This window comes from Arvicanthis niloticus, chromosome 1, assembly GCF_011762505.2.
Source record: "Arvicanthis niloticus isolate mArvNil1 chromosome 1, mArvNil1.pat.X, whole genome shotgun sequence".
Classification (NCBI taxonomy): domain Eukaryota; kingdom Metazoa; phylum Chordata; class Mammalia; order Rodentia; family Muridae; genus Arvicanthis; species Arvicanthis niloticus.
In genome coordinates this window covers 113,579,202-113,596,355 of record NC_047658.1, presented here as the reverse complement: position 1 = coordinate 113,596,355, position 17,154 = coordinate 113,579,202, and the positions used below count along the sequence as shown (strand labels likewise).

The 17,154-nt window shown below is 47.8% G+C and overlaps 1 protein-coding gene across 1 annotated transcript in view; it reads left to right on the top strand.

The window, feature by feature from the left end:
* Positions 1-4,860, top strand: part of Pacs1 (phosphofurin acidic cluster sorting protein 1) — a 130,262-nt gene extending 125,402 nt beyond the window's left edge. The window contains exons 22-24 of the mRNA XM_034508019.2: positions 1,974-2,200; positions 3,286-3,405; positions 3,512-4,860. Coding sequence (XP_034363910.1) covers positions 1,974-2,200; positions 3,286-3,405; positions 3,512-3,627 — 463 coding nt within the window. The 3' untranslated portion in view covers positions 3,628-4,860. The remainder of the gene's footprint in view (positions 1-1,973; positions 2,201-3,285; positions 3,406-3,511) is intronic.
* The last annotated feature ends 12,294 nt before the right edge of the window (positions 4,861-17,154 follow it).

Sequence of the window (17,154 nt, the reverse complement as noted above, 5' to 3'; positions counted from 1 at the left end):
GCACAACACAGCCATACTGGGTGAGAGCACTGACTTAGGTAGAATTCAGAGACAGGTCATAAGGTGACTGAGACATTGAAAGAAGGTTTCGTGAAGTTTGATTTGAGTCTTCTTGCTTTGTCTAGCCTTCATCGCTGTAGGGTCAGCTGCACCTCTATTGACATAGTGGCTCTAGTAGGCTGTTAAAGAATTGTTCTGGTAGCTTCCTATAGGGCCTCCTGGGGCAGTAGTTCTCAACCTGTGAGTCATGACCCCTTTCACAGGGGTTGCCTAACACCATAGAACACATAGGTATTAGCTAGGCAGTTGTGATGCACGCCTTTAATCCCAGCACTTGAGAGGAAGAGGCAGGCAGATATCTGTAAATATGAGGCCAGCCTGGTCTATAGAGTGAGTTACAGGATAGCCAGGGCTACACGAAGAAACCAGTCTCAAAAAAACAAACAAAAACAAAAACAAAAAAAAACCACAGATATTTATGTTATGATTTCTAACAGTAGCAGAATTACAGTTATGAAGTAGCAGCAAAAATAATTTTATGGTTATGGTCACCACAACATAAGGAACTGTATTAAAGGGTAGCAGCATAAGGAAGGTTGGGAACCATTGTCCTAGGAATGCCTGGGTTGAGTGGCACCATCCTATGTACACTATGGTGGCTTTGGCAGGTTACTGAGCTTTAGTTTCTGCTGTGTGTGCAGTTGATCTGGCCACCTCACAGGGATATTGTGAGGCCTGAGTGCCAGCAGTGTCATTGTGGGACATGCTTCAAAGTGGCACCTTCTGTGTACCTACCCCATGAGAGCCCCTGGAGATGTAGCAGCCGATGGCTCAGGTCTAGGTTGGGTCTGCAGTCCTGAGATGGCAAAGACCTTGTCGCTGAGATTGTTGGGAGTGGTGGGGGAGAGAATGTTTCTTTAGAATGTCAGGTACCTAAAGTTCAGGGAGATGGCCAACAAGCTGGTTTTCTGCCATGTCTGAGGGAGGGCTAGGGAAGGTGTTGTGAGGGTAGAGGACAAAGACTTTCAGGTAAGAAAAGCTAGTTGTGGCCAGGCACAGAAAACAGCATCTTCACTTTTCTGTCTTTACCATTTCCTTTCCTCACAGCTCAAGAGGGGGATATTGCCAGTGGCTTTTCAGAGGTGCCCATGACAGTATTATAACTTCTGAGGAAGGCATGTGCCCTAGAGCTAGAGCCCAGCCCTTGTCCTTATATCTCCTATCGTGGTCTTCTGCTGTCAAGGAAGAGACAGTTTAGGAATGCAGCCATATTCTGCATCAGTAATCTAGTACTTTTAATCTTGCAGGAAGCCTATTTTCTCCTGTTTTTTTTTTTTTTTTTTTCATCCACTACATGAAAGGCTTCTATCCAGCTTGGATTTGAGGACTGGGACCAACCCCTACCTTGACCTCTTTTCTCATCCCGTTTAAACTTGCTTTTTTAATGGAGCCACTAAAATGAGGCAGAAGGAAAAGTCAGATGACTTTCATAGCCTGGGTACCTATTGTGTCTGACGCCTCCTTTCAAGAAAACACTCCATTTTCCCCAGGAGCTAAAATTATCACTGAGCTAAAAGTGCCATACAAAAGCAAAAGTGCAGGGCAGCCTCCCTTTGGCTCCCAAGGCGGCCTTGAAGCCATGGTGCTGTTTTAGCCCCTGCTCCCTGCTTCTTCTCTCCAGCCATCTGCCTGCTTTGGGCCTGGGCTTGTTTGCTTGTGTTGCGCACACTCTTTCACAAAGCTTTCTGCTCTTCCCTTGTTTTATGAGTTTTGATTTCCTCACTGTGACTTGGGCTTTTATCTTCTCCTGTCTTTGTTCTCAGATTCTGTGTGACTGGAGGAAACAGAGCCAGCTGGCTAGCCTTTTTCTCTAGTTCCTGCTCTCAAAAGCAGTCTCTCCCATCCCTCATTGGGCTCATGTGGTTAGGCACTGAGGTCGAAGCCAACATGTTGTTTCTATCTCACTTCTCCAGGAGCCCAAATAGCCCATATGGGGATGTGATTGGCCTCCAGGTGGACTACTGGCTGGGCCACCCTGGGGAGCGGAGGAGAGAAGGTGACAAGAGGGACGCCAGCTCAAAGAATACCCTCAAGAGTGTCTTCCGCTCAGTGCAGGTTTCTCGCCTGCCACATGCAGGGGAAGCCCAGCTTTCTGGCACCATGTCGATGACTGTGGTAACCAAAGAGAAAAACAAGAAAGGTAGGCCAAGGAAGACACCAGACCAGCAGATCTCACTGGTCTCCCCTCCAAGCCCCTGTCCTAGGGCCTGGGCCAAAATCTGCTTCTGGATAGGATATATGTATTAGTATGTAGATCTTGAGGTTAGCTTAGGGCCCAACAGGCAGCTCTACATCAGCTAGAGGAGAAGGCCACTGTCTTGAGGATGAGTATGGAATGGAGAGGGCCACTGTCATGTCCCTCCTCCAGGGATGGAAGCCGTTCCAGGAAGGTTTCAAGAGCAAAAGGTATGAGGCTGAGGCAGGAGGATTACAAGTTCAAGGCCATGAGATCCTACCTCAAAATAATCACCGCTACCCTAAAAAAGAGAGGCAAATACAGATAAAGGGGTAATTAGAGCATCAAAGGCAGGGTTGCAGAGTAGTTGTCAGCCCTGTACTCCAAGAGAGTAAGACAAGAATCCCTATTACCAGACCACTGCTTGGGAAACCATTTGGAACACTGTAGCTCCAAATGTGTACTTGTAGCATATGTCCTTTGTGACTCCAAATCTGCTTCTGCAGGAGCTCCCAGGAAGCTGTGCCTCTTCCTGTGTGTGCCTCCTCCCTTCAGAGTTCTCCCAGGGCCTGAGCCAGGCCTGCAGCCAAGCCCACCACTGGCATAGGGACCTGTTATCAGTTCAGCAGGGGCCCTATCCTACGTAACCTTCTTCCCAGAGTGGATAGAGCCAGTTTGGATTATTCCCACATCTGGGGCAGACGTAGTGCAAACATCTGCCACTTTTATCACTCAGCCACTGCTTTGGTGACCCAGACAGGGAGATAGCCCTTTCCCAAAGTGCCCAGACACTCCCCCGGAGAGAAACTCTGGAGACCATCTGGCCCCAGAGCTTTACTGCACAGATGAAGAGGGGCCCAGGCAAAAGTGCAGAATCATAGGCAAGGTGGCCCAGGAGTTCAAAGTTCCTCATGGCCAGGGCCAGGAAGCATGGGGAACAAATTACCTCCCCAGCCCTAGCAAGAAGGAAGCAGATGGGTCTGGGGGTGGGAGGGGAAGGATGACTGTTTCCCAACTCTCTTGACGCATGTTTTGTGCTGGCTTTACAGTGCCCACTATCTTCCTGAGCAAGAAGCCCCGGGAAAAGGAGGTGGATTCTAAGAGCCAAGTCATCGAGGGCATCAGCCGCCTCATCTGTTCTGCAAAGCAGCAGCAAACCATGCTGAGAGGTGTGATGGTAGTGGTTGCAGGGTGAGGGAGGGAGCCACATCTGCCCTGAGGGGTAGGAAGATGGTTTTAGCTAGCCCATAACCTTTCTCTTCCCTATCACCCCAGTGTCCATCGATGGAGTTGAGTGGAGTGACATCAAGTTCTTCCAGCTGGCAGCCCAGTGGCCCACTCATGTTAAGCACTTTCCAGTGGGACTCTTCAGTGGCAGCAAGACCACCTGAGACCCTGCCTCCCAACCACTCCCTCCTGGCACTGCCACCCAGCCTCACCACCTGCGGGCAGGGGAAGGCCAGCAAACCCCAGCCCAGCCTCCCTTTCCCAGCACTGGGGCTTGCCTCTACATGCCCAGTCCTGAAGGACACTGCCACTGGGGATGCAGCCCTCCCCTCTCACTGCCCAGCCCATATGTGGACTAACCCCCTCATGTTCCAGGCCTAGAGCTGGGTGATCCTGCCTTCTGGGCCCATAATCTCTAATTGAATAATCTGGGCCTTCCTTCACCTCATTCACCCCTGCAGCACTGGTACCCTTTCTGGAAATGAAAAACCTGGAGTTCTGGTACACAGTCAGATAGCCCAGCATCCTATATAGTGGCCACCCAGCTCTGCCCTTCCAAGGCTCTGTTGCCTGTTGTACTCACCCTGCCTTCCTCCAGCAGGGCTGGGGCCTCCTACCATTCCTGTGACCTTACCTGCCTCACACCTTCCCAGTAGGGGGAAGGAGTATGGCACCTGAGCATCCTGATGTTTCTGGGATCGAAGGGGCCTTCCCAGTCTCTCCCATGCATGATTTCCTGACACCTCAGTCACTTGGATGTCCTGTGTTTTATGTGTTTTTAGTTGTTTGGGTAACTTGTCCTGTGCATAGGTCCTTGAGGCTCCTCCCTCTGCTTCCCAGCCTCTCACCTAACATTGCTCTGTGGCTTCGTGAAGTAGGAGACAGCAACCCCCACCCCACCTCTCCACTCCTCAACACACACACATTCTGTGACTTACCCAGTCATATTGTCTCCTTTTCCTGGGTCAACTTGCCTCCCCGTCCCTGCTCTGTCTTCCCACTTCCTTCATGGCAGGGCAGCAGAAAGAGGCCCATCTCCACCAGATCTCCCTTCAGCAGCCTCCTTCCCTCTCAGCCATCGATGGGTCCCAGACCTACCTCAGCCTCCTCATTAGTGTCTTCATGAGAGGTTGAGGACAAGGGAGAAAGCTGACCCAGCCTCTATGCCCTCTGGCACCGCAAAGCTTCTCTGTTGCCCCCTCACTGTTTCCTAGCAGTGTGGCACAGAACTGCCACAGAACAGAGCTTTGGCATTCTTCGAATCCAAGACTCTTAAACCCTGCCCACTGCCCAGCCCTACTGTCGAGAGTGTCTCCTGGGCCTGAGAATAAGTGGGGTGGGAAGACTGGGGCCATGTTAGGTTTTTTTCATTCAATAAACTGGTGATTTCTTACCAACTGCCTTGGGCTTCTGCCCCTCATTCTGTCACTGCAACCATCCACCCTCAGCAGATGTGACTCTACTCAGAATAAGCCAGGGGCATAGGTAGAAAGGGGTATACTCCCATGTTCTTCCGTGTGGAAACAGGCTTGAAGGTGGGTGTTGTTCCCATGTCAAAACCCACCATCCTCAGACTCGCCTCCAAGACAGGCACATGTTCCTCCCTTCCCAGTCCAAGTGGCCTTTGCTTTGGCTGGTGGGTGGTTAAAACCTGGATCCATCTGTTGAGTTTATCTTCCTGTTGGTCCTTGACCTGAAATGGAAACAGTCATAGCCAGTGTCCTACTTTTGCTTCCCATTGCTGTGATGACAATAGCAACTTAAGGAAGAAAAGGATGCCAGGTGGCTCACCATTCTAGGTTGCAGTCCATCATTTCAGGGAAATCAAGGCAACAGGAACTTGAAGCAGCTATGGTCACACGGACCTATTGTTTAGAGCAGAGGGCAATGTAGTCATGAATACATGAATGCTTGGCTCCTTTACAATTCAGGACTCCTCCCACAAAATGATGCTGCCCACAGTGGGCTGGTCTTCCCACAAGCCAACCTAATCTAAACAGTCCCTTCTAGGTGATTCTAGATTGTGTGATGGTGGCATTTAAAACTAGCCACCACTACCAGTGTCCTGGGTGCAGACTTCCCTACATTCCCAGGGGCCTAGTCACAGAGCCACCCTAGATATGCCTGAGATAAAGCAGGGCAAACTGTCAGTTAACTAAAGATGGACTCCCTATAGTTTGTGCCTAGAAGCCCTGCTCTGAAAAATCCAGAGCCTACCCAGCTGAGTGACAAGCTTTCTAGGCTAACAGTAATGGCACTTAACTCCCAGAACCAGAAGCCAGTGAGTGCTGGGAAAGAGCCCCAGAAAAGACTGCAAGACGGCGAGGAAAGCACTTTGCCATGCAAGCTTGATGAACTGGATCTGATCCCTGGACCCACCTAAAGTGGTAGGTGAGAACTGACTTCACAAAGTTGATCTCTGACCTCCACAGAGCTCTGAGAACTAGAAAGGCCCATGAGCAGAATCCATCAACAGAGCTCCTGTCACTTCACTTCCTTCTACTCATTTCAGGCTGTTTTCCTTGTAGACCAAGCAGAAATTTCCTGGATGTTTGATTTTAAGTAATCACTGCCCCCCTTGACCCTTAATCTGCTCAGGCAAGGACCACTCTCGTCCTGCCTTTCTCCCTGGCCCTCCCTCAGCACCTAGTCTGAGACACAAGAACTTAGGCTCTTGCCTATACCTCTTCTTCCCCATCCTGGACCCTGACTGCATTCACTGAGGCACAGTGACCTTTCCTGCCCTCTCTTATGAGGGAACTTGAGGAGTCAGCAAGCTCAGCAACGAGGGTCTTCTAGATAGTCACAGCTGCTCTTACAAGGATGACAACTGCTACAGTAAGAAAATAAAGTTCTGCAACAGCCCTTTATCCAGATGAGTCACAGAAGACACTAGATGTTCTTATAGGCCATGTTCCATGGAGGAACAGGGTAGAGAATGACTTTGGAGTTAAGAGGAGGAACAAAGCTATACAGAAATGTTTCTTTCCTGCCAAGCAGGATACAACATTAGGCCTTGAAACAGCTCTTTGCCAATCACTGATGAAGCACAACAATCCCCAGGTTATCAGAAACATCATCTAAAGACTGGGTACATTTTGATGTGAGGGTAGAAGCCCTATCTAGCCCTCACCAACTCTACACTGGCTTTTATTACCGAGAACAGAAGACACCTTGCAGGAGCCATTTTTCTTCTTACAGCATAGAATTACCAGGCTTGGTAGGAAGCAACTTTACTTGCTGACCTAGGCCACCAGGGTTTTGTTTGTTTGTTTGTTTGTTTGTTTGTTTTATGTATGGGTGTTCTATCTGCATGTACACCTGCATGCCAGAGGAGGGCATCAGTACTCATAGATGGTTATGAGGCATCATGTGGTTGCTGGGACTTGAACTCAGGACCTCTGGAAGAGCAGAAAAGTGCTCTTAATCCCTGAGCCATCTCTCCAGCCCCCAACCTTTGTTTTTAATCCCAGAAAAGCTGCAGAGCTAGTACAGGGTGGTTGCTTAGCCTGCCCTATCACCCCTACTACAAATAACTTCCATTTGCATAATTTATCATTATTAATCCCTGTCTGAATTTTATGGATATTTCCTTTATTCCCCTCTGATATATCTTGTCCATTCCAGAAGCCCTTCCAGAATGCCACACTACACGTAGTCACCGTTTTCTTGGGTTTGTCTGAGTTGTGACATTGCCTCGATTTTGTATCTGCTTTTTATGACCCTAACTTTTGTTTGTTTCTTGAGACAAGGTTTCTCTGTGTAGCACTGGCTGTCCTAGAACTCACTCTGTAGACCAAGCTAGCTTCAAATTCAGAGGTCTGCCTGCCTCCCAAGTACTGGGACTAAAGGTGTGCACCACCGCTGCCCAGAAACCCTAACATTTTTTGTTGGACTGTTGTTGCTGTTGCTTTTGTGGTACTGGGGATGGAACCCAAGACCCTGTATATACTGAACAAGTGCCCTTCTACTGAGCAGCATTACCAAACTCTTCTAAATATTTACTTTTATTATTTTTAATTATATGTTTGTATAAATGTATGCCACATGTGTGTGGATACCCATGGAGGCCAGAAGAGAGCATCAGATTGCCTAGAGCTGGATGGAGTAACAGGTGGTTGTGAGCCACTCAACTTGGGTCCTGGGAAGTGAACTCAAGTCCTGCAAAAGCAGTAAGCATTCTTAGCCACTGAGCCATCTCTCTAGTTCCAGTAGCCCCAGTCTTAACCTTGGCAGTTTGGAAAAATACACGTCAAGTATTTTGTAGATTCTCTCTCAGTTGGGGTTTGTCCTGACTAGTTTTATGTTGACATGCATAGAGTCATTTGGGAAGAGGGACCCTCAATTGAGACACTGGCACCACAAGATTTGCCTGCCAAGACTGTAGGGCATTTTCTTAGTGATTGATGTGGGAGGGTCTAGCCCACTGGCGTGGGGCTATCCTGGGCAAGTGGTTCTGGATAGTATAAAGCTGTGCTGAGCAAGCTATGGCAAGCAAGCCAGTAAGCAGTCCTCCCCAATGGCCTCTGTATCAGTTTCTGCTCCCAGGTTCCTGCCTTAAATTCCTGGTATTGCTTTCCTAGATGGACTATAAGCTGTAAGGTCAAACAAACCCTGTTTACTTTTGGTCATCTCTTATCATAGCAATAGAATCCATAACTAAAATGAGATCTATCTGATGTGTTTTCTTATGGCTGGATTAGATGGGCATCAGGTGTGCAGTACTATGACTTTCCAAAACATGGGCTATCCATGTGCTGCAGCTTCTGACAGTGACCTTGCTCCCTGGCTTCGACAGTCTGCAGGATTCTCTCCCCTCCCACCCCCCACCCCCCACCCCCTTTCCATACTGTCTCCAATTAGAGTAACTTGGGGTCAGGTGGGTTTTGTTTTTTATGATTTATGTGTAAGAGTGTCTTGTCTGCATTATGTATGTGCACCATGTTTGTCCCTGGTGCCTGCAGAGGCCAAAAGAAGGCATTGGATTCCCTGGTACTGGAGTTACAGATGGTTATGAATCACTATGTGAGTGTTGGAGATTGAACCCTGATCCTATGTGCAAACACCAAACGCTCTTAACTGCTGAGCAAACTTGTCAGCTCCTGACTGATGGTTTTGTTTGCTTATTTGGGTGTGTTTTTTATTTATTTTTGTATGTGCATGCATATATATCTGTTTGTGGACACCCATATGCAATGCACACAAGTAGAGGCAGAACTTGTAGAACTCTGTTCTCTCCTTCCACATTATGGTTCCCAGGGATCAAATTCTGGTCATTAGGCTTTTACCTAATGGCAGGTGCTTTTACCAGTTGAGCCATCTCACCTGCCCCATTTTAATACCTTCCCCAATTTAATACATTATGTTTGTATGTATTTTAGAGAGTGTGTCTCACTATGTAGCCTTGGTTGGCCTGGAATTCACTATGCAGACCAGATTGGCCTCAAACTCATGGAGATCTGCCTGCCTCTGTCTCCTGAGTGCTGGGATTAAAGATATATGCCATATCACCTGACTCCATTTTAAATGATTTATTTTTAAGTATGTGTAGGTGTGTGTATCTTCATATGATTATGTGCATATAAGTGTAGGTGCCCACAAAGGATACAGGCATCAGATCCCTTAACTGCTAAACCATCTCTCTACCACCAACACCCTGATTTTAATTTTTTGTGTATTTTTTGCTTTTTGAGACAGTGTCTCACTATGTAGCCCAGCCTAGCCTTGAATTCATGATCCTCCTGCCTCAGCCACTGGAATGCCAGGACTGTAGACCTGTGTCACCACAACCAGCCTGACTATTTGAAAATACGTCATCTCCTGACTGCTGTGTCCAAGAGCAGAGCATTAGCAGCTGTCCTGTCGCCCACATACCCTCCCAAGGCAAGTGCTTTACATTTAACTAAACTTGTTGGGTTCTCAGAGAAGTTATCTGTGACATCATTATGTTTGCTGCCTCCTCTACATGAGGTCACAGATCTTCGCTCCCAGCACTAGACTCTCACTAGATTAACCACTGTGTCGACAACCTAGATCCTACAAATATCTCAACCTTCACCTTGCCAAAGCAAGGCTCTCATCCTTTTATCTTCCCAGTCTTGGTAACCAGCACCGGCATATAACCTGTATTCAAGCTTGCCAGAAACTGCACCCAACCAGTGACCTCTGTCCATTTGGTGGCATTCAGCAAACCTTGACAGAGGACAGCTTTATGAATGAGACACTCAATGTACATAAACCTGCTGTGGAGTCACACTTCTTTCCTCTCTCCACCCTTTATTTGCCTTCTACCCTTGCTGTTGAGATGGTGTGTTACTACTTTGCCCAGGCTGATCTAGAACTTCTGGTCTCAAGTGATCCTCTAGCTTTATCCTCCCAGGTGCCTGGAACCACAGAGATGGCAGACCATACTTGGCAAGGAGCTAGATTCACACTTAGGCCCTCCAGCAGTCTCCACCTTCCAGCCATCTGAGGTTCCTGCTGTGGATGGTTCTTGTCCCAACTCAGCTTGATACAAGGATGTTTGATGCTTGGTACTCTTATACCTAGGGACTCAAGGCTAGCAGAGGGATAACTGCCATAGAGCATGAATTGAAAACCCTCAGGAGGGTATCTAATCAAACCTGGAGGGAGATTGGGGCTGGAGAGATGGCTCATCAGTTAAGAGCATGGACTACTCTTCCAGGGGTCCTGAGTTCAATTCCCAGCAACCACATGGTGGCTCACAACCATCTGTAATGGGGTCTGGTGCCACCTTCTGGTGTGTCTGAAGATAGTGACAGTGTACTCACATACATAAATAAATCTAAAAACAAAAAACAAAACGAAAGCAAAAAACCCTGAGAGAGAAGTGTCCCACAGGAAATGACACCTGAATAATATCTTAGAGATGCCTGAACAAGATGTATATCCTAGGCATTTGTAAAAAACTATTGGTAAGAGGGAAGGCAACTTACTGAGAACCACAGGTGGTTCTGTGCTGCTAGAAGCAGTGAAGCTCTGAAAGTAGAGCCAGACCATGAGGACCTCTGCCAGAGGAAGGACTCCCCCTTGGTCCTGAGACACTTGTGAGACAACAGGACTGAGAAAGTCTGGTTACAGCACACCAGAAGATGCAGGTGTCTCCAGAGCAGGCCACTGGTGCAAGTCAGGTATGGTTGTACATACCTTTAGGAGGCAGAGGCAGATCTCTGTGAGTTCAAGGTCAGCCTGGTCTACATAGGGAATTCTAGAACAGCCAGTGCTCCATTTTTGGACTATGCTACTGCCCAGGGCTGTGTTGCCTTGTTGATATCCATGGTCTGTGCTGCTGCCAGAAACCATGTGGAAGTCAGTGCAGAGCTGCTGTGGCTGTTACAGGCAAGAGGGCTTCTGTGAAGAGTCACACTTGAGAATGACATTGAAGAATGCAACGACCTCTACCCCCAAAGTCCCTCCCAAAAAGAAACACTCTAGACAGAAAGCCATTGAAGAGAGAGCCCTTAAAAACTGTGATAAGGATACTGAGGTGTAGCTCTTCGAAGTTGGCTTCTGGTGAGGCTGGAAGGTGGGGCTGGGGAATGATTGTTGTCTTTGAAGTACCCGCTACTGGGAGTGTTACTGTGGATCAGTGAGTATAGGCAACATAAATTGGACTTAGTATATTTCTTTTCTTTTCTTTTCTTTTTTTTTTTTTTTTTTTTTTTTTTGTATGGAAGGAACAAGGAGGGTGGACCTGGGAGGATAGGAAACTAGTGTGATTGAGGTTCATTGTGTGAAATTCCCAAATAATAGGAATATTGTGTTTAAAAAAAATTAACAAAACAATTCAAAGGGTACTGTAGCGCTTTAGAAAGGATGTTCTGATGGGTCAGTGATATGGTTGAGCAGGTAAAGGTAATTGCTACCAAGTCTGATGATTTGAATTCAGTCTCTGGGTGGAAGGAAAGAACAAACTACTGAAAGTTGTCCCTTGACCACCATGGTACACATGCACTTACAACCCCCGACTCCCCCCACACACACAATAAATAATTAAATGTATTTTTCTAGTATAAAAAGAAGAAAAAAGCTGGGCAGTGGTGGCACAAGCCTTTAATCCCAGCACTTGGGAGGCAGAGGCAGGCAGATTTCTGAGTTCGAGGCCAGCCTGGTCTACAGAGTGAGTTCCAGGACAGCCAGGGCTACATAGAGAAACCCTGTCAGGAAAAAGAAGAAGGAGGAGGAGGAGGAAAAAGAGGAAGAGAAGGAAGAGGGGAAGTAAGAGGAGGAAGAAGAAGAGGAGGAGGAGGAGAGGAGGGGGAAAAGGAAGAAGAAAGAAGAACAAGAAGAAGAAAGTAGCAGTACCCCCCTCCCACCATGGTGGTGCATGCCTTTGGTATATGCACTGGAGAGAGACTGTCAATCTCTGCATTTGAGAAGAGCCTGGTTTACATAGTTAAGACCCTGTCTGTAGCCAGGTGTGTGGTGCACACCTTTAATCCTAGTGCCTGAAAGGCAGGGGTAGGGGGAGCTCTGAGTCTGAGATCAGCCTGGTCTACACAGGCATTCCAGGACAGTCAAGGCTACACAAGGAAGAGGAACTCTTGGGGGAGGGGACCTAGTCTGAGAAAAAAAAAAAAAGCTATAGTGATGATGTGTACTGAGGGAGGGGTGGAGAACAACTTCAGAACAGACTGTGACAAAGCAGGGTGGGTAGTTGGAAAGCCAGGCTGATGCCAGGCAAGTAGTATACACCTGGAAACCCCTGCTCAGGGATGGGAACAGGACGAGCAGAAGCACAAAGCCAAGCCAGCCTAGGATACACAGACTCTCAAAGCAGGGGTGGTAAGGGAGGGAGGGAGGGAGGGAGGGAGGGAGGGAGGGAGGGAGGAAGAAAGGATATCAGTAGAGCTGAAGGAGAAAAGATTGAGAACAGGACTGGCCACCTGCCCTACATGAGCAGATGGTAAGACATCTCTGCAGCAGACTTGGGACTGAGATGATGCAGACATGGATGCTGTGCCATTCTGTGGAAGAGGAATACAGGGGTCTGGCTAGAGCTGGGGTTCTCGCCATCTGGGCGTCTCCCCTCCCCCACTGGCATGTGAAAGAGCTGAGGATGGGAGGAGGGACACACCCCCTACATCCTGACCACACAGGCTCCTGTCAGCACCGACCTCGGCAGATCTTGCTTCTGTCTGGGCTCACCTTTCTATTTGCCACCAATCTTCATTCCTGTGTTTCCTCTCCAACACTAAACAAAGACTGTCCTATATCTTACATTTTTTTCACCATGCCTCCCTCCCTAGCACAAGGTCTGTCAAATCATAAGCTTGTCTATGTTGATAACAATGAAAATGAGAAACAGTGAGTGTTTTGTAAAAGGGTTACTGTGAATGCTCTCTGCTGTTTCCCTCTGTGGTTCCCAGGATCCAACAAGGCAGGCCTTAGGAAGTCATCAGATGAAGAACTGGGTAGAGACAGCAAAGCATCAGAAAACACTACCAACCAGCAGAGATGTGGTTCTGACTTAGTTTGACCTGTGTTCCCTCTAATTTTGTTATTCATGTGCATGGGTGTTTGGCCTGCATCATCTGTGTACCATGTGCATGCAGTGTGTTCAGAGGCCAGAAGAGGACATCGAATTCTCTGTAACTGGAGTTACAGAGTGTTATGAACTGCCTTGTGGGTGCTGGGAACCAAACCTGGATTCTCTGCAAGAGCTTTCCAGTCCTCCTAACTGCTGAACCATCTCTCCAGCCCCTGTGTTCCAATCTTGAGCAAGGTAGAAGCCCTTCCAGCCTGACTAGGAATTCACAGAAAGGGTAGAAGCAGATTTGTGGCTGCCGGGAGAGGAACTGGAGGCCTCTCCTGAGAGCTCTGGGTAGACTTTAACCTGACTCAGTTGTAGGAAATGCTGACCATTAGAAATGGACATTGAAGAGGAGACACATTTTTTAAGGAGTTGCCAATCTTGAGCACTTATGGGTGAATCCACAGAAATTTCAAGTGGCAAATGGCAAAGGAAAAGAAGAAAGTTGTCAGAGGAAAAAGAAGAATGTGACAAAGCATACTTCAGTGGGATGGGGGAGGAGCAGTGGAAGGATTTGCAAAGAAAACACAATAATATGAAGAAATAGTTGGGGCTGGGGAGCACTGGCTGCTCTTCTAGAGGACCGATTCCCAGCACCCACATGGCAGCTCACCACTGTCTGTAACTCTAACTCCAGAAGACCCACCACCCACTCCTGGCCCCTTTGGATGTTCTGCACACATGGCTTATATACATGCAGGCAAAACACCCATATATTATTTTTTTTAAAGTAGCAATAACAACTTCCACAGGCTTGAAAATGGGTGGGTGTCCTGTTAAGCATCACAGAAAGAACCAAAGCTGAACCTCTGAACTAATTCCTTTCTTCTCCATTTACTAAGTATCAGCAGAAGCTTGGCAGGAAATTAACAGCTGGAAGTGGAGGGACACAGGGCAGGACAGAGCAACAGTCTGTCCCCTCAGGGAGCACAGTGTAATCCTCAGAGACCAGATAACAAGGCAAGTGGCTGAAAAGGTTGAATGCAGACAAGGTTAAGCACAGGAAAGCAAGATAAAGAAAACAGTCCAAAAAAAGGTCCAGCACAGAGAGGCAGGGTCAGCTGCCAAAGAAAAGCACAAATGAAACCAATAAAGCCTGCATAGCAGCCTCTGCTAGAGCCAACAAAAGCCACAAAGCAAGAATACATTGTTCCTTACTTACCTGGGACAAGGTGATAAAAAAAAGGAATGAGTCCCTTTGTTAAGTAAAGAGAAAAGCAGAAGGAAAGGAGGTGGTGGGTGAGTACTTATACCTACAAAAGCATAGAGAGAATGCAGAGAGACAGCAGGCATCTCTATGTCTGAGGACCCTGCCACAGGTAAATTGAGGGTATATACACCTGTGCCACTACATCAGCAATGGCATGCCACGCTTCCATGTTAGCTTCCTCACACACTCTCAATGACAAGCTATTTGGATTAGAGATGCAGAAGGAAGAACTGCTCATGGGGGAACCTTACCTGCCTGAGAAAAACAGGATAAAATGTTCCCTTTTCCAGGTGTCGGTGGGTACCAGTAATCCCAGCACTTTAGGGACGCAGAGGCAGGCAGATCTCTGTAAGTTTGAGGCCAGTCTGGTCTACAAGGTGAGTTCCAGGACAGCCAGACAGCCAGACAGCCAGGGCTACACACACAGAGAAACCCTATCTCAAAAAACAAGAACAACCAAAAAGAAAGACCACGCTGGCCTTGAACTCTCAGATCCAAATTTCTCATGCTGGGATGAAAGACGTGCACTACCACTCCTTGAAAGATAATTTTTGAAATGTAATAAAAATCACTGACAGAAGCAGCAAAAGATAAAGGGGAACCTGGTGGGTTCTTGAAGAAATGTGATAATTTCGTGACTTACTAGACCAGCTGCCAAAGTTAGACTGACCTGGGGCTTCACGAGTGGAAAGATGATGTTTTTGTTTATTTGCTACATGGAGACTAGAACCCAGGTTTTCATATGTGCTAGGCGAGTGCTTCCACTGATATGGTACGGGTACATATATCCCTAGCCCCCATCACTTGGTGACTATACAGTTCAGTTGTTCTGGATCATTGGACCCTAGGACACCATGATGTTTGGAGCAGCATCTGGATTGATAGAAGGACTGCAATCAGAAGGACTGCAGTCAGAGGACTGCAATAGCACTTAGTGAAAGACATGGAGACAGCCTAGATAAAGAAGAGAGTATAGCTGGAGTCAGAAGCTGTGAGTTCATGAGGAAGGTACTTTGGTATTATTTAAATAAAGTAACCTTTTAAACAAGGGTTGTAGCTCAGTCTATAGAGTGTTTGCCTAACATGCATGAAAGCCTTGGGCTTGGTCTCCAACAAGTCATAAAGTTGGACATGGTAGTAATTTTAGCACATTGGAGATGATGGCAGGCAGAAGTTCAAGGTTACCTTGAGCTACATAGCAAATGTGAGGCCAACCTGAACTACATGAGACCCTGTGTCAGGGGTGGGATGAGGGGACTTTCTAATATTTAGTGTCTCAAGAGAAGGGAGTGAGCTCCCTGCTAAGCTAAGAGTACAGGCCAATCTCTCTGTGAAAGATGGCAAATGCCGAACAACCTTGTTCTCTGAGCCTGATATGCAAGATAAACCCCAGGTCCCTGAGATGCCTGCCTATATAAGTTCTCATTGTGTGGCTTTTGTCCCTGGGATGGAGGTGGTGATCAATGCTATCAGCGCCTAGACTTGTGAACAAAGACGTTGGGTGAGAGTGGTACTGCCCCCTTGTTACAGAAAATGGAAATAATAAATAACTAACCAAAGAGGTGGTCCTAGTTAGGGTTAATGTCGCTGTGTGGAAACGATGACCAAAAGGGTATATTTGGTGCACTTTTCATCCAGTGAAGGGAGTCAGGACAGGCGCCCAGAGGACAGAGCATGTGCACCACGTGAGTTCCTAGGGCCTGCTGAAATCAGAAGGTAGGACCGATGCCCTGGAGATGGTAAAGATGGCTGTGAGCCACGTGAGTGCTGTGGCTCAGACTCAAGTCCTCAGCAAGAGAACAGATGCTCTTAACCACTAAGCTATCCTTCCAACATTCCCCTCCCCTCCCCCCACTTTTTGTAGGGTGACAGCTACTGAGTGCTACCATATTCTCTATCTTGAGCAACCTCAGGTCCCACCCAGCAGGCGATGACCTACATTCTAGAAGGCAAAACAAGACAAATGTTAGAAAGGCTGATGCAGTCAGCATCGAGTGGCTGTGGGGTAGAGATTGGAAGAGTACTGTAGAATCTAGTGGGCTGGGGACCAAAGAGGTGGTCCTATTTAGGGTTAATGTCGCTGTGTGGAAACGATGACCAAAAGGGTATATTTGGTGCACTTTTCATCCAGTGAAGGGAGTCAGGACAGGCGCCCAGAGGACAGAGCCCATGCAGGAGTACTGCTTATGGGCTTGCTCCTGCACTGGGCCCTCCCACAACAATCATTAAGAAAATGTTCTAGAGATTTTCCTGCAGCTTGATCTTACGGAGGCGTTTTCTCAGTTGAGATTCCCACCTCTCCAATGACCCTAGTTTGTGTCAAGTTGACATAAAACTAGCTAGCATAGAAGTCTTTCCTTCCGAGGTGGTGACAAATCTGAGGCCCCCAATGACACCACCACGAACCAAAGTCACTCATCTGACCTCATTATCTGGTCAGCAGTATCCACTCAGATGTTTTTTTCCTCAGGGTCATGAGTCTTCTCCCTACCCCACTGATCTCCACACACTCCTTTACACCCCTTTCTCCCTTTTAACCAGAAGTCTCCTTCTGTTCCCTCACAAAGCAAACCTAGATGCTGAGAATTCCCAATAGAGACACCGACAACTCCGAAGCCAGAAAGAGACAAACGAGCGCGGTGTGTGTGTGTTTTGTGGGGGTCAGATGTGTGAAAGGTGGGTACTGGCAGCACCCACCTTAACAGCCCTTTGTGAGCTTTAAGTTAATGCACTAACACTTCAACAAAAACGCCTGACAAGCAATCAATGTGGACTGACTCGCTCTGGAATCTGAGGAGGTCGGCCTTCTAGATCGTCGGTCATGCCGGTACGGGTCTCTGGACGCCCCAGAGAGCATAGACCAGGAAGCTCTGGTCCGAGGGGGCGAGTCCAACCACGCCCCTTCTGCGTCCCGTCTGGGTTGGCCCC